The sequence below is a fragment of the Lampetra planeri genome, chromosome 14 (genome assembly GCF_965212315.1).
Source record: "Lampetra planeri chromosome 14, kcLamPlan1.2.h2, whole genome shotgun sequence".
Taxonomy (NCBI): domain Eukaryota; kingdom Metazoa; phylum Chordata; class Hyperoartia; order Petromyzontiformes; family Petromyzontidae; genus Lampetra; species Lampetra planeri.
This window is the reverse complement of record NC_136120.1, coordinates 3,674,576-3,702,349: the sequence shown is the minus strand read 5'-3', so window position 1 is coordinate 3,702,349 and position 27,774 is coordinate 3,674,576. Positions and strand designations below refer to the sequence as shown.

Sequence of the window (27,774 nt, the reverse complement as noted above, 5' to 3'; positions counted from 1 at the left end):
AAGGCACGCAAGCAACCGTCTTCAGGTGTTCTCCACCTGAAGACGGCTGCTTGCGTTGTGGCCGAAACGTCGTAAGAATAATTTTATTGTTTTATTTTTATTATTTTCCTTCTACGTGACTTTACCGAAAGAACCAAGAAGACTTTGCAAGAGTATTCCACAGTGGTGGAGCACGCTTGTAATCCAGCACGGCAGTAGAGGTGAGGAGGGTTCGTGGATTGCACAATTGTTGTGGAACTCCCTTCCCGTGGGGGTGCCATACCCTGGCTTGCCAGGGGAAGGCAGTGCAGCAAAAATACTGACTTCCACCGGATCCCGTCTGTCGAGAGGGAGCGAGTTTCACGCTTGCACGTGCAGGGTTTTACACCCTTTTATTTAACTCACTCCGTCTGTTGTCGTATCCTCAAAAAATATTGTTAAAATATTGTAACTCAATTTTGACCAACTTCCCAATGTGCTATCGACTGCAAACTTGGTATATTTATGTCATAATTATGACAAGACTATATTCTATCATTTAAATAAAAAAAAATGTCTTTAACATTTAACACGCTTTTATTTAACTCGCTGTTGTCGTATCCTCAAATTTTGTAACTCAATTTCAATCGTCTTCCCAATGTCGTATCGACTGCAAACTTGGTATAGGTATGTCATACTGATGACAATACTATATTCTATCATTAAAAACAAATATATTTTAAAACAATATTATTTTACGGCTCTAATTGTCCACGCTCAACTCACGTTGCCTGTAAATCACCACGGTCCCTTACGTCACGGCAAGCCTCGGGGAGCCACGCCCAGGGGCGGGGCATGTGGAAGGAGGGGAGGGGCGATGGGGGAAGGGGGCAGGGGGAGGGGCAGCTCGGACAGTAAATTTTTAAAAAGAGTGTTTTTAAAAAAAGTATTTTCAAATATTTTATTCTCCTGATGCTCCCGTTTCCTCCAACATAACATAACTCAATTGGTGGATAACCCCTCAAAACATAGCGGACCACCATCCCTTGCTCGTCTGTCGTCCCTTGTGTGCCTCGCAGTATTCGCTCACTCTTGCAGTCACTCGGTGTCAATGACAACTTGAAATGAATCCGTGCAGGAATATCCAAACGAAATATATATATACAGTACCTGCAACTCAAACGTCAAATCAACAGCCTTTATTTCACTATAAATATTCAGATTTTAATATACAGAATTATTCATCTCAGTTAAGGCGCTGTAACGTCAATTACACAAAAATCACCCAAGAAGTTGTCTTGATACCACAACCTTGCAGTCATTACGTAAAGAATGATAAATTGCTATTTTAAGAGGCACACGTCTATATATAGCAAATACGTTGTTTTCCAACACACTTATAATCAACACCAATTCACACCTTGATGTGGTTAGTGGATATTAAAACACGGCACCGACGGGCAGTGAAAGATGTTGGTTAATTTCCATCGGACCATCACGACGACGCTTAAAAGCCAGATCTCCTCCGGTTTGCTTCTGAAAATCCTCAGCATGTCATGTGACTTAAGACGTGGCTATGGCTGGTATCGTGAGTTTGTGTATGACAGAGACTGCCTCTAATCGAGGCAAAGTAACCACAGGAAAATCCAAACACACAGTAGGCACGGCTCAGGATGTTACTTTTAATAATATTTATTGGAGGCAATTACATCAGCGAAAACTGATAGTAAGTGTCAATAAACAAAGCTTTATACTCGCATCACCATTGTCCTTATTATCCAAAGTTACCACTGTCCATTTTATAAATCGCGTAAAAAAATAAAACTTCATTTTTGTACAACTGCAGGGATTTCTCTGGGGTCCAAAACGCATCCTATTTTTTTTTCATTTTTTATTTTTGTTTAAATTTAACTTCAGCCAATAACGGCATTCATCCATTCACAGCGCGAGGAGAGACGAAAGAGCAGATAATTTACATAATATACCAATTTTCCACCCAGTAACGCACAGCCAATGGATTTAGGCAACTTTGAATAATGGAGAGGGTTCTTCTTTGCAACATTTTGGTAAGGGGGGGGGGGAAAGAGACATTGCCAAGAAAGGAAAATGAAAGCAAAAAAAATACTCCACAAATACAAGATAGCAAAGGAATAGAAAAAAGAAACACGAAAGAAAAACGTAAAATCAAATTTTAATTACAAGAGTGTAAGCTTAAAAAAACCAAGAGTTGCTTATGTACATGCAGTGCCATTCGCAACCATTTATAAAATAAGCTAAAATTCACAACGGCAGCCCCCTTTTAGACTCTGCACGCATCCACTCTTTCCCAACTCGCACTCGTTCCCCAATTGCTCAGAGAAAAACAACAACGCTCCAGTGCGCTCACGCGCGGCATTTCTCAACGCACTGCTACGAGCGCGCGCACGCGCACGCTCCAATAACAACACCTATGTCACCCTGCACCACGCACGCACAAGCAGACCTCCTCAGACTCAAACGAGGAAATACCACGGGCCCAAGCTGAATGCTGACACTTAAATGAACGACAAAGCGTTCAAAAAGAAATGCGGCCGAAGACGTGGGGCACGGTTATAACCCAAGCCACTGTCCACGGATTTTTTCCCTCCCCTTGTCTTTATTTCTGGCCCCAGCTACTCCTGCCAACACGCGAGAGCTCGCCGACGCACGCGCCGTTTGCGACCGTGCCGAACGGGTTCATCGCAAGCGCGGACTGGGGGGGGGGGACGCGTCACACGCACGCCTTGCAAAGCCTAAAAGCCTTGCTCGACCAGTTCTAATTACGTGTTCCATTTAGTTTGCTTGCTTTAAAAAACAAATCTCACGTACTAAGAGTTCTTCTATTTAGCCCTCGATAAAAAGCCTTCTCGGTAATCGGTTATAAAGCCCCAGCGAGGGGCTCCGGCGTTGCTTGCGAGGGAGATGGGCGGCGGTGCGGGGCATGCAGCGCAGGCGCGAGCGGCCAGGGGGAGAGGGCCCCCACCCACCCCCGCACGTTACTTGCGGCGGCGAACTGCGGTCTTGTATTTACGGTTTTTGAGGGTGGCGCTAGAACTACCCTGGAACTGGTTCGCTGGGCTCCCGGACATCCTGTGAAAGCAGAACGAAGCGAGGGGGTGGGGGGGGGGGACACAGAAATACTTTAGAATGGGCCGACCCTGCGCCCTAACCCCCCCCCCCCCCCAATTCACGAGCGACCTCAATGACGAGCAATTGCCCTTCACTTCACAGGCGTGCGCTTGCTAAATGGGATCGTCTTGCACAGCCTGAGAAATCCTGTACTGCCCCCTGCAGGCGTATAGCTATTCCTCCGCATGTGGGGCAGAAGGGGTGAATGTTAATTTCCAAGCTACCCCAGCTGACAATTATTAAGGTCGGAAGTCACTGACCCTCCACGATTTGACGAATTGTCATGATTTAAGAAGCTGCAAAATTAAGTTTGTGAAATAAATTACTTTGGGTGTTGCTGTTCATGTATAAAATCTATGCATGTAACTAAATAAAGTACTAATACAACTCCAAAATGATTAACTGCACAATTCTATGCATATTTTTGGAGCGTAATAACCAAATTTACTCGATAAATTAAGAAGTTTTCTAACAATCCTTGTTCAAGATTAAACAGGAGCTGGGTCAAAAACAAATGTTACGCGCTGATGAGAAAGTAGGACTTAAGAACGTGGCTGTGAACAGTTGTGGGGTGGGGGGGGGAGCTCACCCGATGTTGAACCCTGGGCGGGCGTTGAACTGGAAGGTGCCGGGCGCCTGCTGTGGGCTCCCTCCGAACGTCAAGCTGCTCCCGCTGGGACCCGGCGCAGAACTCGCTGCTCCGAAGTTGAAGCCTTGAGCTGCTGCTGCTGCCGGGGCAGCGCCAGAGAACTGGAAACTCCCGGAGCCTGACAGCGTACGACGACACGGCATCGGTAAATGACATCTGCATCTGCTCAATAATTGTCATTGAGAAGAAGTTGGGAGATGCGTCCCAATGTAGGACCCCCCTCCTAAAATAGAGTATTGAGGCTTTTTCCAGATTAATTACATCATTAAATTCCAATAAAACGATAAAAAACTAATTGTTATTTTACCAAGTAACGCCCACCGAGCTATATAGGTCTTTCAGAAATGACCTGGCCACAAATGATAGTTTAACAAAGCGGCTTATATGAACATTTATAGCAGCCAAAAACTCTAAGACATGTTTCTAAATGTGGAGGGAAACACTGCACGACCCGGAAAAAATTACACACTCGCCCACAGGGAGAACACACAAACTCCAAATATACAGACGTCAGGGTCAGGATCAAACCCACGACCTCCTGAATACCGGGCGAAAGCGTGAACATCTCGTCACCTCGACACCTGAATACACCGTCAGTAAATGTAACACCAAGACAGGTGAGCGAGCACAAGTCTGGTTCTCAATGTTCCATTCTCTGCAGTGGTTGTCATATTGGGTTTGCTCTCTTCAATAGCTGCCACTCCGTCACCGCTCTGATCCATCGGCCAAAATCCCCATCAGCGAAGAGTCCTGCCCAAGCCCACTTGCTTGAACACTCAATACGATGCGCCACTGTGTGCTTTTTCCTCTTTACGTCTCAACGCAATGCCAAGCAAGCATCACGCGCAATTACTTCGTTTGATGCACTCCTCAGCTTTTGTAAAATGTTGTCTGTCTGTGCCCATTATAATGAAAATTAATATCCCATTGTGCCCACAACGGCACACACGTCGAGTAGTGCGGTCCGGACCTCCCTTTCCTTGGCGACAGACTCTAGCCCTTCCTGGGGAATTCCCAGGCGTTCCTGGGCCAGCTGAGCGACATCGTCCTGCCGGCGTGTCCTGGGCTGGCCCCAGGGTCCTCGCCACATGGGTTGTCATTGTTTTCATATAATTTAGCAAATTTGCAATTAATTCGATGCGTGCATCACAAGTATAAGAATTGATTGATTCATATGCCCCATTCTTCACATTCTCTAACACTTTTGTTCTTTACCCTAAAATGGAGTGCAAGAATGGATTTTGGAATCGGTGAACCGACGAGGCCTTCAGATACTCGGCGTGCACTACCACTCACCAGCGGGCTGCCCGGCGGCGCCACCAGGTCCGAACGCCGGCTTCTGCACCGCGGCCGAGAACAGCGGCTGCTGCCCTCCGGCGGGCGCTGCCCCCGAGCCAAACGCGGGCGCTTGCTGCTGATTGGCCGAGAAGCCAAAAGCTGGCGGGGCCAACTGCGAGGGCCCCGAGGAGCCGAACGCAGGCGGCTGGGTGGGCGGCTGCTGCCTGAAGGGTGCCCCGCCGGGGCCGCCCCCGCCATCGCCGCCGCCGCTGCTGCCAGGCTGGGTGCCGAAGGCGTGAGCGGCGCCCGCCGGGGGAGCGGATGAAGCCGTGCCGAACGTGGGCAGGGAGCTGCCGGGCGCTGAGAAGATGGAGCTCGAGCCGGAGCCGAAGCCTGGATTGTAGCAGAGGAAGAGCGGGGGGGGGGGGTGGAGCAGCAGCGTGGTTAGCGCGGGAAAAAAACAAATCGCACACAACACACGCCCCGTCACGGTTAGTGCAGCTTCGCAAACAGGGGTAGAGATCTACTGTGGTAAAGATGACCCGTGTGTAAATTGCAAGCCAAGGCATCTAAGATTTTAGATTAGGTTCATCATCACCTGTATTGTCCACCAAAATGGTTAGCATACATCGTCATGCGCTACCGTTTATCGTCACTAATTTTTTCCATAATTTGTTTCCTGTTCACGCTCCTTCTCTCTGACTTCCCAGCTTCCTATTTTCTCTCTGCCTCCAGCCTAGTCGCATTCTGCTCTGAAGCCTCCAAGGACACAATCTTCCCACCTCTTTCTTGTCCTGGCCCCTGATTTTTGACAAGGGAGATTTCCACAATCCCCTTCATGTGACCATAACATTTTGGTCTTGCCTGCTGCATTCCAGCCATTTTCCTTTCCCCCCCGTGTCCGATGTGTTCATTCCCTCATCCTATTCCCGTCTCATTTTACCAACCACGCTGCAAAGAAATTAGCTGGAATCTTAATTTAATGAGTTCAATTTTTCCAAGCAGCCATTTGTCGAGTTATATAATTATGTAAACATGATTAGCCCGTTAGCAGGTCGGCAACGAGTCTGAAAGAGAGTTGGCGCTGAGGGAGTAATTAAGTGTGGTGGTGGTGGTGCATTTATTTGGAGGAAGATGGAACCCATCTGTGCTCTGGCACTGTCCAACATGAGTTTAACGCTTCGTTAAATGAAAACACAGACCCGAGCATGTCATCATTGCACACTCGTGTGACATAACCTGACCGTGATTGCGACGTCTTATTTTCCTCGCTAAAAAAATATATATATATATTCAAATTTGTCCCAGGACCACACTTCCCAATCTATATATACACACACAAAAACTTCCATTTGCCATGTGGGTTACATCTTCGTTTAAACATCTGGAGGACCAGCACAACAGCACAAGGTCCAAGAGAGCGAACGAATGTAATGCACATTGAGTACGAAAGACTGTAGTGCATTTGAGTGTCGAGCATGCTGAAAGTGTGACACGTCATGCTGACGAGCGCACTGGTGATGACCACGCAGCACAGGCAACAAAACGAGCGCAGTGTTCGCGAGCGTTGTGCCGAATGTGCAGCGCGGGTGAAATGTGCCGTGCTGGCGAGTGCCCGCAGACGAGCGTGGTGACGGTGAGCAAGCCGCCAAGCTCTCGCCGCAGACCTGCGCCGCTGGAGCTGGCTGCGCCCGTGACTCCACCGAATCCGAAGGGTGTGACGGCGGCCGTGGCGGCGCTGGCCGCGCTCCCGGCCGAGGGCCCGAACATGAACGTGGAGCCGCCCGACCCCGGGGCCCCTGCGACGCCGGAGTTTGCGGCCGGCGCGTCGGTCTTGGGCACCGCGCCGAACACCGGCGGTGCCGCGGCCGCGTTGGTCGCGGTCGCGTTCGTCACGCCGGCGTCCGTCTTGCCAAACACAAACGGCGCCACCGGCGTGGCAGAGTTGTTAGCGGCGGTGCCCGCGAGCTGCTGCTGCTGCTGCTGGGACTCGTGGCCCGGCCCGAACAAGAAGGTCGTGGTAGGCTTGTCGAGCTTAGCCGAAGGGGCGAAGCCGAACGGCGCAATCTGCGCGGACGAGCAGGCGGGGGCGGCTCCGGTCGCGGCGGGGTCGGGCTTGGCGGCCGACACGGAGGCCGCGGGGCCGAACATGAAGGGCGGAGCAGCCCCAATGGAGGTGGAGGGACCGGCGTTGGCCGCGGGCGCGTCCGGTTTGACGGGGACGCCGAACGCGATGGGCTTCGTGCCGAACGAGAAGGAGCTGCCGCTCACGGGGGCTGCAGCAGACGAGGCGGGTGCAGGCGCCGCGGCACCAAAAAGGCCGGGGGTGGCCGCAGCGGATGGGTTCATGGTGGCGAAGCCGAATGGTTTCTTGGCTGTGGGTTCATCTACAAAAGGAACAGCGGAGATGGGGGGGGGTGATTGTACAGGAAATGTGTAGGGGTCAGGTGACAATAGTTGGCAGAGTAAAGAAATACAAAAATACTCCACGATAAATAAGAAATGTGTTCCTGGGAAATACTACTTAAATCTGAATTATTCAAAGCAAACTCAAATTTCCCATCGCCATAATGTTAAAATCAGTGGTTGTTCCTAGCCGAGATTTCTGGAACAAACACTAAGATAACATACCTTTTAGCTAATATTAAATACAAATAATTATTTAAAACTTGCCAGAGATAGTTTCAGAGTTTGCTGATCAATGATGATGCCTCGTTGGGTGAGCAGGGGGTGGAGTTATGCAGATGACAAAGCAGGATCACCTGCCTCTTCATCTGACGATGAAGCTAAAGTCACAGAAATATTCACCAGCGGAAGCTTTTCTTCTGGGCTCTTCCCTGGACATTGTCTTGATTGTAGAACTCTTTAAAATGTATATGTCCAAAGACAGTTTTTTTCTGCTGGTCCAGCTCCTTGTAGCAGTGACTACCAGTTAATACTCGTGGTGGTGCTGGTGGTATAATCTCCTCGGCCTCTTCCTATCAGATTACTCATCTAATAGGGCCTCACCATGGGATTCAAGCAACTACACCACCAGTGTCGAGTCCAGCTTGAGAGAGATCTCACCACATGGTGGAGGGATCTCCGGTGGTACACGCTAGACATGCACATTATGGATGGTGTTACGTAGCCAAATTAGCCTGCGTTCCCCCCCCCCCCCCCCCCCAATGAATTCCTCGTTTTAAAATTGAGCAACATTTGTGATTGCCATTTTTGTCCAAAGAATGTAACGGAAATAGGTTCCCTAATAAAGAAATGTGTTCCCTATTAATCAGAAACGAATATATGCGAAACAACACAACATGCTGCAACTCATCGCGGTGGATACCAGTACAGACCTCGTGAACTGTTCATATTGGCTACGGTATATACAAATATACAAACACAAACACCGTTTTACATTTGTCATTTCTGCCGACAATAACTTTCATATTTGTCATCCGAGCTATGCCAACAGCAACACAGAAACTACCACAATCCTTTTCCAAAAGGGAAGCAACACCGACGACCCATCATCGTAAAAAACAACACGCACGCCGCCGATCGGTGTCGCGCACAAACCTGCGTCCGTCTTCTGCGCCGCCTCTTTGGAGAAGCTGAACCCCGTCGCCAACGGCGGCACGGCCTTCCCCTCGGGCCCGGCGCCGTCCGAACGCTTCACGCCGCCGAACGCACCGAAAGTCGCCGTGGCCGCCGGCTGCTCCGCGGCTCCGCTCGTTTTGAACTGGAAGCCGCCAAACGTGGCCGGTGCCGCCTCTTTGTCGGACGCGAACGCGAACCCCGCCCCGAGCTTGCTGGCATCTGCACCGCCGGCCAGCGCATTTTGTCCAAACGACGGAGTCGCGACGCCGAACTGAAAAGTACCGCCGCTCGGGCCCTTCGGTTCTGCGATCTTTGCGGTCGACGCGGCGGCGGCAGATGAATCGGTGGTGGCGGCGGCGGAGACGGTGGAGTTACCGGCACCCACTTTGGTACCGAACGTGAAGGTGGCGGCGGACGTCTGTGCCGTTTCCGCGGCGTCGCTCGACGGGAGCTTGAAACCGCCGCCAAAAGTCACGGTGGAGTCGTTGGCTGGGGCGGTAGTGCCGAACGTGAAGCCCCTTGCTGCTGCTGCCGGGCCACTCGTGTCCGTGACGCCACTAGCACCAGCGGTTGAGGAAGGGGCAGTAGTAGTAGTGTCTTTGCTGGCCGATGTGGAGCCCGTGCCGAACTTGAAGCCGCCCTGGCTGTTGAACGAGAAGGTGGCGGCGGCGCTGGGCAGGGCACTGGCGGCAGAGTCGTCTGACGAGAGGCCGAATGAGAATGTCGGCCGGTCGGGCTGCGCTGGGGCCTGCGCTGCTGAAACAAATGCAAAGGTCGCTGAGCCTTGCAGACTGTGGAAAGCAATGATGTTGAGACAGCCTATTAACATTCAGGCCATCAAGGAGAATGAATGGGTGCTGTTGGTGGGTGGTGGGGCCAGGCGCATGGTGGGGTTGGAGGGGGTGGGTGAATGGTGGGAAAAGAGTCAGTTGTTGGCTGAGGGTTTACACCTGTGGGTTGGGTAGGTGGTGGGACCAACTGCAGGAGCGAAATGGGTGGCAGGGCAGCGAGGTCTCAGCAGTGGGGCAAGGGTTCGCACCCAAGGGCTGGGTGGCCGAGTGGCTGGCGGTGTGAAGGCGAGTGTTGAAGCTGGGGTGGGCAGATGACGGTGGGTGGAATTCTCACCTGTGGGCCGGGCGGCTCCAGGCCGTTCGGTGGAGCAGCAGGCGCACACGTTGGTGCTCGCCGAGTTCGACACCATGCACGTGTCGCAGTCCCACGAGCCCGCAGGACGCTTGAACTTGTCTCCAAAACCGACCGGGGTGGCTGCTGGTGCCGCGGACGACATGGGAGCTTTGCCACCTGCAGGGATGGGAAACGGGACGTGTCATCACTCCACGCGCAGGTGGCAAACCAGATTCGAACCTAGGACCCAAGTTGTGCCAAGCACAGTGTTTTAAGTCTTCTGATGATGTCATTAAATTACAACAATGATCAATCCACAAATGTTCCCTTTAATCCCATAGTTAATCCCATATACTTGACTCAAGTTGTTTTGTGCAATCTGATACTGAGAATTTAGTGTGACAGGAACAAAGTTTCAGGAAATTAACCCGACACAAGAAGCATGTGACTCAGACTAAGCTACAGATTCCTCAAGCAAACCTTTGCCAACTCACACCACTCCCAAATCCTTGTCCCGAGTGTGGTGATAGCTCAAACGGCACCCAGAGCCTCGATTTCCTCTGCTGCCCAGTGACGTAGGCTTCGCGGATTCAATCCAGTCTTGTGCATTGTTTCCACGTTAAACGTAAATATCTTGATTTGAAGCCTTCGTGACTGCAGGGATCCAATACTCTTTGGTTCTTTCGGTAAAGTCACGTAGGTAGAAAATACAATAAATCACGACGTTTCGGGCGCAACACAATCATCCGTCATCAGATAGTATAAACGTAAATATGTTGCAACAAAAACTGGGACCCGATCCCATGATTTGGTATGCATGGGGCTACTTGGGGATAGGCCTACAAAACATCGTCACGAAAAAAAGGATTGCAACTAATGATTGTGTGCTTGATGATGGTCAACAAATGGATTATACCGATGAGGTTAACGTACGGTGATGAGAAAAAGATGATGATGACACTGCTGACGGTTATGCCAATTGATAATGATGATAGACAGCCAAGGAGGCTGCCAGCGGGTGATAACGAATGACCGTGAAGCTGCTGCTAACGACGTGTGTTGGTGACACTACCGATGACAATTGATAGTTGTGCGCCTTTTGGCGTCATCTGGTCCAACCCATGTTAGACTAGGCTCTAAGGAAAGCTGTCTCGGGTGTGGAACCAATCAACTTCAAGGACAGTGTATACATCATCAGAGTTGTGTTTTTTGTTTGCATTATGACTGCAGGTATTGTGGTCTATGCAAACATGACTCCTTGTAAAAAGGTGTCAGTTTTGTTGCCAGATAGAAGGGTAAAAAACCAATTATCATATTTTTGCTGGCAAATGAGGTTCCAATGGTGACACTACCGATGACGTCGATGACGACGAAGTGATGCGTCGAGGGCTCACCGGGCTTGGCGGTCTGACAGGCCGCGCACGAGCCGCTGCCAGCCTTGTTCTGCACCATGCACACATCGCAGTCCCACGCGCCCTCTGGCCGGACAAACAGGGAGGCCAGGCTGGAGGCGCCGGCGGCGGCTGCCGAGGGCTTTGTGTACGCAGGCGGCGGCGCCGATGATGCGGGCGCTCTCGTTATCGAGGCGGGAGCGGTGGAAACGCCGCTCGAGAAGAAGGTGGAGGCGGCCGAAGAGGAGGAGGAGGTGGACAGCGGCGGGGCGAGCGCGGACCGCTTGGGGGCGAGGCCGGCGCGCGGAGTGTCGCACGCCACGCAGCGGGAGGTCTCGCCGCGGTTTGACACCATGCACGTGTCGCAGTCCCACGAGCCGGGAGGGGCAGCAAACTGCTCGGCGAGCGAGGGCCCGGCAGCCTGCGGCGGTTTGGCGTTGGCCTGCAACAAAACGGTGACAATGGAAGATCCCCCGCCCACCCCATTAACAGCCTGCTTGAGAAAAGGCCCCATCGTAGTCGTCTTCATTGCCTGTCGTCAGGTTAGGCGAGCACGTGTGTACCAAAACTTAAACATATATGTAAGGCTTCTAGATTTGAAGCTTTCGTGACTGCAAGGATTCATATTGTTAGGTTTTTTCGGTAAAGTCACATAGATAAAAAATTTAAATTAATAAAAGTAAAATAAAAATAAAATCACGACGTTTCGGAGGCAGACAGAAGCTTGTGTTGCATCCGAAACGTCGTGATTTTTATTTTCTTTTTATTAATTTTAATTTTTTATCTACGTGACTTTACCGAAAAAACCTAAGAATATATGTAAGGCTGTCCGGAGACCGCTCCCACCAATTTTCAATGCATGTGGCATCATTTAAAAAATAACGTTGTTTATGCAAACTAGGTGTAAAGTACAGAAACAATGACAATTTGATTTAAAGAGATTTGCTAAGCTTGGCTTATTATCCTGGCTCTGCTTATCCACATCGCAATTTACAAAGGTCTCATGGTGACACGAGCCCAGTTTTGAAATCATACATAAGACGGGCGTGTGCCGTTGGAGAGAGCTTTGGTGAAGAGATATCCGTAAGCGCTCAAAGTAAATTATTTCCATGAAATCACCATCAACTTTCCCCGCATACATACAATTCACCTCCACGGCGATTTGATGAACCGTCATGATTCAGAGTAGTGATTTGCTTTTAGAACAGGTTAATTGTCTTAATTATTATTTTGTTTCTGCATTAGTTTCGTTTGCACTGTTAGTGTACATTTAACATTACAATCTTCACAAAATGTTAACACACTCTCACACGTGATTCGACGCATGTAGTGTGAACGGATGTGTTTAACTGGTACATTGTCAAAATTGTGGTACATTTCATTTTATAAATGCGGTATATTTCACCCTACCATGGATTCGAACATAACTGCTATCATTAGGAGTACTGCCGCAAAGTGATGAAACTTTGGAACCCCTCAACTCCGCAAACGATCACATGCCAAGCAATGACCCACGAATACGACGCCACTTCTGCAGACTTATGAAGAGGCCTCTCACCCAGCACCTGTCCTTTACAATCTGCAGAGAATCGCTTCACAAAGCACCCATCCATCAGTCTATAGATATTCAGCCTTCAGCGATGGTTCATGCCAAATTCAAACATCATATTCTTAGGTTTTTTCGGTAAAGTTACGTAGGTAAAACATTAAAATTAATGAAAGTAAAATAAAACAAAATAAAAATAAAAATCACGACGTTTCGGAGGCAACACAAGTCTCCGTCATCAGGTGGGACCGTCACAGCCGAATTAGCTGCATCAAGTGAAGCAATGATTCAAGATGTAATCCCTTATAAGCAAGTTGAAGGGAGGTGGAGAGGGGGGGGGGGGTTTGGAGAGCTTATCAGACTGTGGTAGCCAATGAATGGAAACGTATCGGGAGGGAGGAGGAGCGGTGATCAAAGACTGCACGTAGTGCTCAACACAATGAATGGACACGTGTCGGGAGGGAGGAGGAGCGGTGATCAAAGACTGCACGTAGTGTTCAACACGTCTCCATTCATTGTGTTGAACACTACGTGCAGTCTTTGATCACCGCTCCTCCTCCCTCCCGACACGTGTCCATTCATTGTGTTGAGCACTACGTGCAGTCTTTGATCACCGCTCCTCCTCCCTCCTGATACGTTTCCATTCATTGGCTACCACAGTCTGATAAGCTCTCCAAACCCCCCCCCTCTCCACCTCCCTTCAACTTGCTTGTAAGGGATTACATCTTGAATCATTGCTTCACTTGATGCAGCTAATTCGGCTGTGACGGTCCCACCTGATGACGGAGACTTGTGTTGCCTCCGAAACGTCGTGATTTATATTTTTATTTTGTTTTATTTTACTTTCATTAATTTTAATGTTTTACCTACGTGACTTTACCGAAAAAACCTAAGAATATGAATCATTGCAGTCACGAAAGCTTCAAATCTAGAATCAAACATCATATTACATGTGTTGTTTTATGTGTGCAACCACTGCCCAACTCTTCAGAAACCCAGTTTTATAAACTCACACTATTTTATATTACCAGGTAATGCCCACTGAGCTAGAAGCTCTTTTTTAGAAGCGACTTAGCCGAAAATTATAGCTCAATGAAGTAGCCTATTATGTGGAAATATATAGCAGCCAAATACTCCAAACGCATGTTTCTAAACGTTGAGGGAAAATCCAGAAGATCCGGAGAAAAATCCACGCGACTACTGGGAGAACATTCAAACTCCAAATATACAGCAGGCGTCAGGGTCAGGATCGAATGCACGACCCCTACATACCAGGCGAGGTAGGCAACATCGCCACCACGGCGAACACCTGCCCATAATCAAAGCTCAGCTTCCCTGTGTGTCTGGTTCAGTATTCTTGATATCCATCATTGAATTCTCAAAGTCATATAGCCAGAGGCCCTTGCAATCAATCAGTCAAAACAGCCAGCGAGTGCTGCAGGGTTAGGATTGTGTCCTACTCACAGCTGGAATGCTGGAAGGGGCTGTGGCTCGCTTGGGCGTGGGCTTGGAGGCCTGGCAGGCCACGCACGTCACGTGCGACGCCTGGTTCTGCACCATGCACGCGTTGCATTCCCAGGAGCCCTCGGGCGGCCGGAAGCGATCTCCGAACCCAGAGGCGGTTGGTCGCACCTCGCCACCACTACCGCCGCTCGCCGCCGCCTCGCCGAGGCCTGGCCCTGGGAAAGAATTCAGAAGGCAAATGCATGTGTGACTACGTGAAGAGTTGAGCATTCAACAGCAGACTGCCGACCAATGGCATCACGATAGGGAAGGTCGGCAGAGGCGGTGTCACGCTTAAAGACGCAACCCATTAAGTTGTTGTTTTTCTAGATACACGCCGAGGCTGTGCGCGCTGGGCTGTCCGATACGGGTTTGCAGCTTCGTTAAATGAGGATTAAAAAATTTTTATATTTGAAAAAAAACTTTTTTTTAAATGCGCTTTTATGAAAGGTACTAAAAAGTACATGAATGTACTGTAGTAATGGAAGAACTCCACGACTCCAGGAAGTGGCCCCGAAGCTTGCCATAACACAAGGGACCGTGGGCAATTACAATCAACGTTAGTTGACCGTGGACAATTAGACCCAAGCCGAAACATAACATATAAAGAAGAATGTTTAAAAATATATATTTTTTATGATAAAATATAGTATTGTCAGTATGACATAAGTATACCAAGTTTGCAGTCGATACCACATTGGGAAGTGGGTTAAAATTGAGTTACAAGATTTGAGGATACAACAACAACGACAACAGACAGCGAGTTAAATAAAAGCGTGTAATCCCGTTTAAAACGCCACCACAGACATGTCTGCCATGTCGCTCCAGTGACAATCACTGCAAACCCACGGGAACTACGTCAAGTGTCGTCATGTTCAGCCTGTGACCAAACTGCTCGGCAAGCGCCCGATCTCGTCGGATCTCAGAAACCGCGAAGGCTTGAGCCTGGAAAGTTGCTTGGACGGGTGGCCATCACGTGCTCAGCAGGTGTTGCAGGCTCCTGCTGAAAAATGTTGTCAGCAGAGGGACGTGCAGCCAAATTCATGGTTGGACTATACTCTACTCAATATCTATGCTCACCACCATCAACCCCCACTAACGAGCATGACGTGTGGTTAAATAGCGCACCACGACCCACACGGTGCGTGGAAGCCCTTATCCAGCGGTGGATTGACACAAAGGGCTTCACGTGTGCCACATGACGTTTCTCATTAACGAAGCCTCAAGCTCGTATCGGACAGCAGAGGATGCACGGCTTCTGTAGGATTCATTGTAATGTGGCTCTATCGTCACCGACCTTTGGGTGCTGAAGAGGCCATCAAGATGTCGAGCACACTGCCAGACTTGAGAGTCTTGGCTGCCTTGAAGGGACCTCCTCCAGAGTCATTGTCCTCATCTGAAGAACAACCACGGGGTGGGGGGCTCGATTATTAATTATTAAACATCTTCCTAATGAAAATCAACTACCGTAAATTAAAGAATCCGACATGGACTTGATGCCAAGTTGGGCTCAAAATGAGCAGAAACAAGAGTCACTCACAGTAAGCCGGCTAAACCAAACAGAATTGGTTCACAATTGATATGTAGGTTATACCCGCAAGGCAAAATACAGAGACTTCTCGACTTACGAACGAGTTAAGTTCCAGGTTCGTTTGTAAGTCGATTTGTTCTTAAGTTCAAATTTACTCCTGTCGATTCCAAACATGTTGTGCGGCATGTACACTAAACACGGGGAATGGCTTTAAAAGTTGTATAATATCCTGTAGATGTAGATGCCGGTGGGCCTTCATGTTCTGCAGATGTAGATGCCACAACCGCCATTCTATTGCACAATGGTTGACCTTACGACTCGCGGTCCAAACAGGCAACTGGACATACGGACAGGTTTGTTCGTATCTCCCAAAAGTTCGTAAGTCGAATGTTCATAAGTAGGGGAGTCCCTACACATTATTTTTTATTGTAACGTGTAGAAGAGAATTGACGGACGTACCATTGCTTCTCTTGCTCATCCCCTTGGAGCCCTTGAGATCCCCGGCCGGGGACGTGGTACCACCACTCCGCTCCTTGTGGCCAGACAGCGTCGCCGCTCCCGCCGCCACTACGCTCACCGACGGGACCGGCGTGGTCTGCGTCGCCGAGGGCAATCTGAACGCGAACCCTGCGGACGCCGGGGTGGGGAGACGCACCACGGCACAAACCAAACATTGGATGGATTGCGTGGACTCACGAATGCAATTCCCGGACACGTTTTTTCTTTCGTCTCGTTTGTCCCACCCCCTTTGGTTGTGCCGTCTCACCGGTACTTGCGATCTCATTTGCAGGCATGTAAAAGTGTACTATTTTGCGATTAGAATCGTTAAGCTCACGATGCGAGCATCAAGACACTCTGCGGTTCACGCGACTATTGAACGTGATACGTTCACGACAATATTGAAAAAAAGATCGATGGTCGAATGGAATCGCAATCCCAAACTGTGATATTTCATTGAATTACAATGAGGGCAAATCATTTAATGCCAAATCACTCGTACAGTGTCTCACATGTGCTGTCTTTGTCTGAGTTCATTCTGAACGTCAGCTAAAAATGAAAAAAAAATGCCTAGGATTTACATTAATAACTAAATTATCCATTCATCCACACAATTAGATGCACAGAAGGAGATCATTTAAATCAACGAATCCATGAATCATCACGTGCCATATAATTTGGCACTCAAACGGGACGGACAAAAGGCAAAACAGCCAATCAAAGCAAAATCCTTCTTCCACATCTCCCCAGTTAAAATAAGTCTAGTTTTATATAATTATTACTCATTACTGGTAGGAACCTCCTGGTTACACCAGCCCACAGGAGTTTATTGTGTCTGTCCGTCCATCGTGCATCCAAAAATGGGAGGGGTGGGGCTGGGTGGAGAGGGGAGGGTGGGGAGGGGCTGGGTGGGGAGTGGGAGACGTGGGGCTGGGTGGGGAGGGGCTGGTCACCCCGTGGTGCCCTTATAAAACTCAACGTTTAACCTACTCATGCCGGCTTGTGCCCGCCCTCACAGTCAGCCATATTTGCAGAATACACCACGCCGCCCTTGACCCTGGCCATTGACCGAGCAACCCAACATTCCTACCAGCTCCCTCCGCAGGAATGTGTTTTGTCATGCCACACGAGTTTCCTGGCCGCCACGAGGAGAAGCCATACCTGTGCCGGAGCTGGGCAGGGTGGTAGGGGTCGTCACGAGGCCAGCTTTAGTGACCGGCGTGCTGAACTGGAATGGTGGCTGCACCAATGTAGCCCCGGTCGTGCGAAGAGAGAGACGCACGTACCGCAAAACACACGCACACACACGCACGCATTCATGACATGGGGAAAAAGCACACGTGTGCCGGCGCGTACCACAAGGACGTTTGAAATGTACGCCGCACAGAATAAAATCACAGACCGTTCAAGCCCTCGTGTTTGCATTGCTCATCTCAAGAAGCCTGCGGGCCGAGCGACGTGCCACGTGTTAATGGCAGGGCTCTCACCGGTTGGCTGGTGGGCGGCTGCTCGATCTCGGTGGCCTTGACGGGCGGAGTTGTGAACGCAAACGGCATCTGCAAGGACAACGATGCCACCTTGAACGCAATGCACTGGTGTGTACTCTGCGTTGGTGTACACGGGTGTATACTACACGAATGTAGTAGCGGTGTGCACCACGTGGTGGGTTTAGGCAGTGGTGGTGTAGGCACCTCCCATTAGCACGGTTGGCTACGTACAGTACGAAAGCAGATCAACAAACATACATGCTATCCAATGGCAACTTGCTTACACGACATTGTCGTGTTCACTCTGATTCATATGATTGTATGTTGTACATTCCCATCCACACCATGAAGCGATACACACAAGCATGTAAACCACCATACACTCTGTACACTGTGAAGAGTACCATCCGATAACAGACTGATGCACACCACAGTTTACAGACACACAGTAGGCAACACCGACATGTACACTGAACACTATAATTGTACACCAAGTCCAGCGCGATGTGGAATGAGCACCTTGTCAGTAGAGTCACTCCCACCACCACCACCAGCTCCGGTGCTGCTGCCGATGGCGGCGGCAGCGGCAAGGGCAGCAGACCGCGTGTTGGCCGGTGTGGAGGTGGCCACAGGGCCAAAGCTGAATGATGGCAGGGCGCCAGCACGGATGGGGAGGGGCACGCTCGGCAGCGTGACGTCAGACTCCTGCAATGCAAACCAGGCCCACAAATGGCGACTTCGCTCTCCTCTCTCAAGCGGCCATCCTTGCACGCACGTCTCGTGGGGCTCGTCAGCGCCGACACGGCGTCACGGCGAGATCTAACGGCGGGAACGCGATGTTGCCCCCTTCAAATTAAAACGAGAGCAATGACTACACACACTGCTCGTCTTGGCGAACGTCTGGAATCCAGCATTTTGGAGGCAAGGGCTGGTGGGTTTGTGAATCTCCCAAACCCACTGTTGCTGCAAGGTGGTACTGAAGCACATTTGTGCACTCACCTGTGCATCTCAATTACCAGACTTTTCTAAGGGTATTGTTTGGTGAAGGCGCCTCTGCAGCGGTAGTGGGTTCCATGCAGCGGCAGTTGAATCAATACTTTGTGGATTATATAATTTGCATTTCCTTTGTCAATCCACTGCTGCATGAACGCCTCTGCTTGCCATATCGGTTGTGGGGGTCAATTACCATACTTCACCATGCTTTGTTAGTGCGGGTTAGTGAAGAGGGGGGGGGTACACACGCCCAGGACGAGATAAATATCACTCGCCACCGAATAAATTTTGTGTTTTGGACAACTACTGCGCCTCTGCTCCACCCAAAGTGAAATATACGACACTAGTAGTAAATAATAGGATGGACATAAGTGCCAATTCCTCAAAAAAAAGCATTAAGGTGAAAACTTTCCTAAGATTAACAAATAAGAATGTTTTATTTTAAACTATCTAGCAGAGTAGCTCAACCTTATTCAGAAAAAGAAACCATAATTTCTGCCCGAGCTAAATTTCAATTAACCGCCATGAATGGGAAAGTTGCAGCATGGATTTCCACCTAAACCACGAGGTGGGGAAAGGGATTGCTGGCTGGCAAAGGGACCCCCCCCCCCAAAGCTTTTCTTGGCACGAGAAAATGCTTGGTGCAGCTCAACTTGTGCAATCGCCGCGACGCAGCAATAAAGCAGGAAGCGACCACACGACCGAGCCGCCTCCTTGTGGCATGCTCACTCGAAGCCGAGAGCCCAGCTGCTGCACACACGTCGCACGCAGACAGCAAGAGACGGCTGCGCGCAGCTGTGGGAGCTCCGCAGTCACGGCGACGGCTGCGCCTCCACAGCGGTAAGAGTCCGACAATCGTGTGTCTGTGCTCACGTGACGATAGTGCCGGCGTTGATGCCCACGTCCCATCAATATTTATTATTATTATCATGTTTGCACATGCGCGCGTGTACGAATGTCTGAAAAAGGTTGCTCAAACCCAGGCAAGACATTTTAATTTGAAATAACATGTTGCAGTAGGTATAAACAACCAATTATCATATTTTGTTACTGCCAAAGGAGGTTCCAATGGTGTAAATGCTTACCCCGAGCTCTCATACTCTGATAGTGCATTGTCTTTGAGTTGTGCGCCTTTTGGCGTCATCTGGTCCAACACCATGTGAAACTAGGCTCTAAGGAAAGCTGTCTCGGGTGTGGACCAATCAATTTCAAGGACAGTGCATACATTATCAGAGTTGTGTTTTTGTTTGCATTCTGACCGCAGGTATTGTGGTCAATGCAAACATGACTCCTTGTAAAAAAGGTGTCAGTTTTGTTGCCAGATAAAAGGGTAAAAAAACAATTATCATATGTTGCAGTAGACAATCAACAAGTGATATTTTTTTTGCAATGATACTATTCGTGGGCACGCGCACTCCGTACTGGGAACGCTTCTGAGGAATTTTCTTAAGGAGACAAGTGTTATTCACACGGATTTCTGAACACCCTGACACATGGCGGAGTTGTAAACACAGCTGAAGGGACAGCCCCCCCCCCGCCTGCTTCACAAGTAATGTCCGTGCGAGGCAAGCGAGCGGGCAACAAAGAGCGGCTGTAACGAGCAAATACTGTGGCTTGTCTTATTAGTGGCAGGTGGTCGCTGACAATAAACACACCCTGTGAAGTTCATCTCAATTGCCACAGAGCTTTAACCCCCCCCCCCCACTTTCACAGCAGCCCGGGGTGGGGGGGGGACTGCTTATTGCAGCCGAGTGGTCAACGTGGGTAAAGAATTGCAGAAGCGCGTGGTCTCAATTACAGAGTTACGGGCATCTCCCTCGCACTCCCTCAGCTGACAGCGGCTAACCGTTCATTGCATCGGATTTGCTACACAGCCACCACACATTGGTGTGATATACTCTGTTCTGCATACAATGGGTTTTTTTTTGGAAACACCTAAAAACTGGGAGAAGGGTTGTTACTTCTTTTGTCAAAGTCACACTGCACGAGTTCAAAAATGCGACGGTGTGCGCACACAGCAATGCGTGTGTCTCCACGTCGCGGGGAAACCTTACGTGCCAGGACGTCCGAGTTTGGTACTGTACAGCAACTACTGTAGCAAGGGATTGTGCGTTAGAGTCGCTTCAATGTGTATCAACCTTCCTTTAATATATTTACATTGTGTTAGGGGTAATGTAAATAACAATGGAAGCTGGAAATGGGCAAAACTTTGGTTTCCATGGTAATAATGGTAAATAAAGCTGTTACGCAGGGCACCCTACCCCTCCACCACTGAGGACATTACGCAAGGGACCGGGGATAGCTGGCACGGACAAACAACACGGTCACGGCAATAAGGCCGTGGGGTGAAAATCCCTGGCAGGGTGAATTCAACCCATTATCCCGATGCAGGCAAAAAATAGCAACACCCAGAGTGAGCTGTACCAGGCGGACCTCAAGTTCCGTTGAAAACAAATGTTGAGTTAATAAGAGACTGGACCTTCTGTTCGAAGAACAATTAGGAACATATACCGATGGATCAGTACCAGCAATGAAGAACAAGGATTGACGTTAGGAGAATGAAGACACGCAAGTTGTATTTCAGATAGGACTGCGTTGGAAAAACGCCGATAACCCACGTTCCCCCGTGCCGCCATTTTCATAGCACCAAATCCACACAAAACAGAGGTTCCCCCTCATTAGCCTTAACAGACTGTTGGGGAGGCCCAGGACCGGTTCATATAATTGTCATTCGTTGGCCGTGAGCAGGAATCAAACTCAAGTCGCTGGGTTTGTAGCGCAGCGCGCTAACCGCTGCACTACCGCTCCCCCCACACACGAGCATCCCACACACGCACACACACGCATCCCACACACACATCCCACACACACATCCCACACACACATCCCACACACACATCCCACACACACATCCCACACACACATCCCACACACATCCCACACACGCACGCTCACCGATTCATCGTCTTTCTGGGCCGAGAAGTGGACGGCAATCCGCTCGCGCTTCATCTTGCCGCCACCGCCGCCGCCACCGCCCCCCCTGGGCAGCCCGTTGGCTACTGGGGTCGCCAGCTCGGCTAGGGCCTTGGGAGGCCCAGGCAGCGAGGCCTTGCTGCTGCAAACAAAAAAGGTAACGGGTCAAAGCAACGTTCTCCAACACTGCTACGAGGATGGAGTCCGACTACTTAAGTAACTGATTACTGATCGTCGGTTCAATTATGCGATGAATTAAACAAAATGTAAAAGGAATTGAATGATAACAATAAAGGTCGTGGTGCCCCGCTCTCAATGCTGGCGAAAGGAACCGAAAGCTAAAATAAAAGTCATCTGCAAAGCTTAAGACCACAACAGAATAGGTCAGCGTACAGACACTTTACCCCTCCATCCGCAATATGCAGATCGTCTTAACTGTGGTGTACCCAGATACAGCTGAGGAATGTACAAAAGGTGAAATAAATCAAATATCCATTCACAGCCTGCACATGACTCACCTTTGCAGTGTGCGATTGTCACAGGAAGTTCCCGGCTGAGTGGAGTCCTGAAAAAGACAAATGAAAACACCGCCATTGGGAAAGTGTTACTCTTGACTCGCAGCACCCACAGCCAAAGAGGCCTTTGTTCAATAGGAAACGTGCATCAACAGAGTGCTTTAGAGACAGTCAACAATCCCATGTGTTACACAGAGACGGATGGATTCGTAAGCAGCGACGGTGTGCTCCTTAAAGACAGCCACCTCAAAATACAGAAGAGCTCTTACGTGGCAAGAGTCAAATCTAGGTTGTGCATCCCAGGCTATTCCCAAGAGAGAACAAAGCTTAGTTAATTAGAAAAATAACTTACATTTTCGCCTGTTCAAGCATCAAGGAAAAGTCACTCATATGTTTAATACAACATAAATGGGGAGTATAAAATAAAATAAATCTTGCAACAATTGCAATTGTTTCTTGCTGTAGTTGTCCCACCTGATGACGGGCGCTTGTGTTGCGCCCGAAACGTCGTGATTTATTTTATTTTATTTTCTTAATCCGTGACTTTACCGAAAGAACCAAAGAGTATGGATCCCTGCAGTCATGGAAACTTCCAATCTAGATTAATGGTGAGCTCTATAAATCGGGCACCTACGGATAATTGTGTCATTCATGAAGCTTCAGGTAAGTGTCACACAGTATGGGACACCCAGTATGGTTAATAAGGGCTTTAAAAAAAAAATCTTCCTGACACAATTTTTACCCGATCAAGACTTTGGCAGTCGGACATCGCGTTCATACTGAACTGACGATCTGTAACTATGCATACATGTTGATCTTCTTTGGCACCGTACATAATCAACCGCGCTAACCGGATATTCAGGGGGAAGGACAAACTCAACAAAAAAAGCAGTTCCAAAGAAAATCGTTTTTAATCTAGATTTACAAGTGCATAGCTCCAGTGGCTTCCTAATGTTGGAAGAGCATTCCAGACGGCCGCAGAGGCGCATCCGCCCAGATGGCCAGCAAATGGCCAGCAAAAACGACGGTAAATGGTGCACCATCGCCTGGTTGGGAATCGTGGCTACGCTGTGCCGATAACAATCAACAGAAATAAGGCTGCGCTGGTTATGATGCAAGACAGTGGGGGAGCTGTGTACTGCACTGGTAATTATGGACTGGTATGGGGTCACCAAGAGAGTTATTGACTAATGCGATTCATTTTTACTTGTGCACCACTGCCAAAGAAGAATCACACAAAATTCATATTTCACTTTCCTGTCATTTCAATTGTGTGTGTGTGTATATAGATTGCCAAATTGCTAAGATACAATTTTTACCGTTTAAGACTTGTGAAAATAATCGTTTCATTGGAGTCTAATGTGTGCACACAAAATGTTCATGCATGAATAAATTAATGAATTCACACAAATCGTGCGGAGTGTTTTTTGGAAAATCCGCAGGTTCATGCAAATTTTGCATCCAATATCGATGACACATGAACCACAATAAAAAATTGAATCAAATCACGACCCCGAACTATGCCAACTTCTTGTCGTGATGGGCCAAATAATTAGACGTTATATACATTTAGCTCACGAGGTGGTATTGTTACGTTGTGTTATCCATCACGCCGGACACAGCGAAACATCATCCGGCTTTGTGCACATGTCCCTTGGTTGTGCGTTCTCTATAAACGCAGAGTCACGGCGAATGTAGCACTATGATGTGTAGCACTGCGCTCACTGCAGAAACGCTAAAGTTCAAAATGTACCCATAGCTTTAATCGATACACTTCTACCCACCCACAATTCAATGAACTGTCGCTATGTGTGGTTACAATTTAATCCAAGAAGACATGTCTTTGTTTGTGCACATCTTGTAAATGTTCACTAGCTCTAAAACAATGCCTGCACTTTGTGTTGCCAGTCTTGTATTTGCTGCATTGTTTTGTCTATTAGCTCAAAGGAAGCATTTGCATTAAATTAATGCAATCCGACTGAATCGTCAAATAATCAATTCTGACATGTACAATTGGAATCACGTACTGCGAGCATTAGATCAATTTTAATCGATAAACAGTTATCGCCACGTCAAAGGAGAGACATTATTGAACAGCACCGTTCAAATTTCAGTTCATCTTTCAAAGTCGGCTCAATGCAGCCTGGAGATTTCCACTGATGTTGCGGCAGAACACATTTTCATTTAGTCCCAGAGAGAAAACCTGGTCATAGGCCCCGGCCAGCCTGGCAACAGCGGAGAGCTTAGGAGAGGCAATCAGCTTCTCAAGTCTATATATATAACGATCGCTCGGGCAGCGGGAGGAGAGCAGGGGGACAGGAGTGTGAGCCCGCAACGTAATGTTCCCAGGCTGGAAATAGCAAAGCACCGCGCGGACGCGCATGCTAACGAGACGGGTTGCACGTCACCCGCCCCCGGATACTCTTCCTGGGTGTACCGCGGCCACGTGACGCTTGGCTCAAGGCTCATACAGCCCGCACCGAGTGACCGTGCTTCCATGCGACATAATGGATCCATGAGAGAATAAATGATTCATCATGTTAATGTTTCTGGGGGGGGGGGGGGGGGTGTTCTTGCCCAAACAATAAACTCTACTGGAACGGGAATTGTCAGAAAGGATACGGATTTTTCATCAGCAAAATAATCGACCAATGCTCAGCCATCGCTCAATTACTGCTCTATCACATAGACGCAGGTATTGAAAATGTCATAGCTCTATAACTGCTTGATTACATTGACACGAACTTTAAAATGTAAAGCTCGACCAAATACACATTCACAATATCATAGCTCGGTCACTGCTCGAGCATAGACACGTGAATTTAAAATCAGTTTAATACGTAGGCTTGTGGGAATTGTCAGAAAGAATATAATGTATGTATTCAAAATTTCATCGCTTGATCATTGCTCAATCGCATAGAAACACCTTCCAAATTTCAGCTTGGTCGGTGCTCAATTTAAGTAATATAGTAAATTCCAATTGTGATTATTACGCCCGATTGAATTAAAGCCATTGTCTTTACTCACTGATTGCTCGGCTTTGCCGAACATCACGTGACGATACGATTTGCAGTCTGTGGTGCTGCTCGCAGCTGTTGGGAGGGTAAAACTCCCAATTATTGATGTACCGATACAGCTGCAGGTAATAAATCTTGCAATTCACACTGGCGAGTATTTATTTATAGATCTTGTGTATGAGCTTAGTCTGTGTGAGAAAGTGAGTCAGAGGAAGAAAAAAAACTAACAACTTAAAGATCAGCTTCTGGTTTCATTTATTTATCATACAGAAAGGTTAGTTTTGATTTTCACTTGTTATCATCACTATCATCACCATGTATGTAATGTGGAAATAACAGATTACATCATAACCAACTGACATGTGCTGTACAGCGCAAGTCTACACTGCATCACGCCACTGCTGTAATCACTACTCCACTAGTGTATTACACTGTCAGACAGCACGAGTTTTTATTATAGCAGCATTAAATACTGTTGTGACACGTGTGTTTCTGCGTTCCGCTTTAGTTGAGTGCATCTTTACATGTCGCTGTAAGGACCTTCCGATTTTCTTCTGCTCATCCTCTGCTTCACAGCTGCGAGCAGCACCACAGACTGCTTTCCGCTGGACGCAATTTCGGCCCAATATTCCCAAGCTAAAACACCGGAGGACCTTAACGAGGCAGACCAAGAACGGCAAGGAATACCCAAACTCGGCAAAAAGAGCCAACGCGATCCTCACGGCCCAAGCGGCAAAGCTGCTCAGTATTTTACGAGCATCCTACAAAACACCGTAATCACATCCAAAGTGGCCCCCGACAAGAGGTTGGCCTTCCAGCAATGGAGGGCCATTAATCAGAGAAGTGGGTGCGCGACGGCGACTTTCGCGCCAAGGCGGCATCGTTGAACAACCTCTCTCCCCAGGCCTCTCGCCTAATTGCTCACGCGTGACACGCACTCGGCGGCGTCCACGCTCGTTTGTTCGATGCTTGGGAGGAGCGTGGTTTTGTTCCCGTGTCGGGTCAAGATAGAACAGCTGTAATGGGGGTCCTGCAAGAGACGCCACCCACCTCCCTCCCATCACTTCCTGTAGCAAGGTGCGAGCATATTTGAATTCGGTGTATTCGGAAAGGAAGACCAAAGAAAAATAAATAAAGCGGTGTGGGTAAACCTTGTATCATACAATGTCGGAGTGCAGATGCGTAGAAATATGTACAGGGTGGCCAAAAAGTCAGGACACGTGGTTCATTAGCTTACTTTAATAATCTGATTTCATTGTTTAGTCTTTAAGTTAACATTTTATCTATAATCGTTATTAATCGATGTTTCTTCTTCATGTGGCGTCACCTCAAATCCGTCGGTTACAAAACTCGACCAAGAACCCTGAATTAAAACAAAACAATTGATTAATGTTGAAAGATTACACCTATAATCTTAAAAAACTAAATCCTTAATTATTTTCAAAAGAGATTGCATGCATGAATTAATGTTAATGGCAGTCAGATTTAACATTTAGTAAAATAAATTAAATAACCGTGTCATTTATTCAAATAAATATAATTATCCTACTTGTTGACTTGTGTGATTTACTCAAATAAATATCATTACCCTACTTGGTGACTTTTGGGCCAACTTGTATATTACCAAAGAAAGCAACCACGAAGTGATGGGTGAGCCAATAAATTATCCTTATGGCAGTAGCCCGGGGGACCAAATAATACTAAATGGACCGAGGTCATTACATTTTTTTTTCAGGGGTGTACTTAACTCCACGACTGGGGCACCAATCAATTCGAAATTCTTGCCACTCCGTGATGTCGATACGCAGCGAGGACGATTGCGCTGAACCCCTGAATGCTCTCGGTACGCACCGTAGTGGTGCATCGTGGACAGCTCGTCGAGATGAGTCGATCGCCGCATCGCCAACTCATCAACAGACTAAAAGTGACTGCATCACGGACATGATGCGAGAGCCGGGGTACAGCCATAAGGTGCAATTGTACAGGGTGGTCCAGATGTCTTGTGACTCCCCAATTGACCTCTATTTTCTCCCTTTGCATATTCATTTTATATTTAAACCTTACTTCAACAATATTCAGTCTAAAAAATATTAAATGGGGGTCACAAGACATCTGAACCACCCTGTCCTATGCCTTCAGAATTAATGACGATATTATTACCAGCGATTCATTTAACGAGAGGAGCAGACTGTAAGAGATTGGATGCAGATCTACTCAAACGAATGCACATGGCAACAGATGCATCTCATTCTCTTGCAGGCATGTGTGTGGGAAGGGAGCTGGAAAGGTGGCTGCCTCTTCTCTACTCCCACCTGTCTAACAAGTGTGAGGCACCTCTGCATGTGGGGAGCTTGGTGTCGGTGTGTCTGCATGTGTGCGAGTGCGTGGATGGACCAGTTAGTCTGCGCGTGCCTGGGTTCCTGCGTGCCTGCGCTTTCCTGCGCGTTCCTGATAAGAGCAGGTGCCTACGAGTGTGCGTGGGTGGCTTCGCACATGGACGTCCAAGTGTCAACCATTATGTAACTGCATGTGTTACACCCCACCACCACAGTTTTTTCACAACTCCACATGAAAGGCGTGC

The 27,774-nt window shown here is 48.5% G+C and overlaps 1 protein-coding gene across 5 annotated transcripts in view; it reads right to left on the bottom strand.

Annotated features, from left to right (window-relative positions):
* Positions 1 to 1,142: 1,142 nt before the first annotated feature.
* NUP153 (nucleoporin 153) overlaps positions 1,143 to 27,774 on the bottom strand; it is a 46,731-nt gene continuing 20,099 nt past the window's right edge. For 2 of the 5 annotated variants that reach the window (XM_078600470.1, XM_078600474.1), the window contains exons 9-23: positions 22,180 to 22,226; positions 21,644 to 21,803; positions 18,215 to 18,400; positions 17,696 to 17,764; positions 17,370 to 17,448; positions 16,170 to 16,337; positions 15,477 to 15,575; positions 14,141 to 14,355; positions 11,134 to 11,572; positions 9,740 to 9,916; positions 8,594 to 9,370; positions 6,700 to 7,419; positions 5,051 to 5,425; positions 3,695 to 3,872; positions 1,143 to 3,066 (exon numbers count right to left, since the gene is read on the bottom strand). In XM_078600470.1, coding sequence (XP_078456596.1) covers positions 2,973 to 3,066; positions 3,695 to 3,872; positions 5,051 to 5,425; positions 6,700 to 7,419; positions 8,594 to 9,370; positions 9,740 to 9,916; positions 11,134 to 11,572; positions 14,141 to 14,355; positions 15,477 to 15,575; positions 16,170 to 16,337; positions 17,370 to 17,448; positions 17,696 to 17,764; positions 18,215 to 18,400; positions 21,644 to 21,803; positions 22,180 to 22,226 — 3,783 coding nt within the window. In that variant the 3' untranslated portion in view covers positions 1,143 to 2,972. The remainder of the gene's footprint in view (positions 3,067 to 3,694; positions 3,873 to 5,050; positions 5,426 to 6,699; positions 7,420 to 8,593; positions 9,371 to 9,739; positions 9,917 to 11,133; positions 11,573 to 14,140; positions 14,356 to 15,476; positions 15,576 to 16,169; positions 16,338 to 17,369; positions 17,449 to 17,695; positions 17,765 to 18,214; positions 18,401 to 21,643; positions 21,804 to 22,179; positions 22,227 to 27,774) is intronic. The other 3 variants (XM_078600471.1, XM_078600473.1, XM_078600472.1) reach the window with 3 other exon arrangements.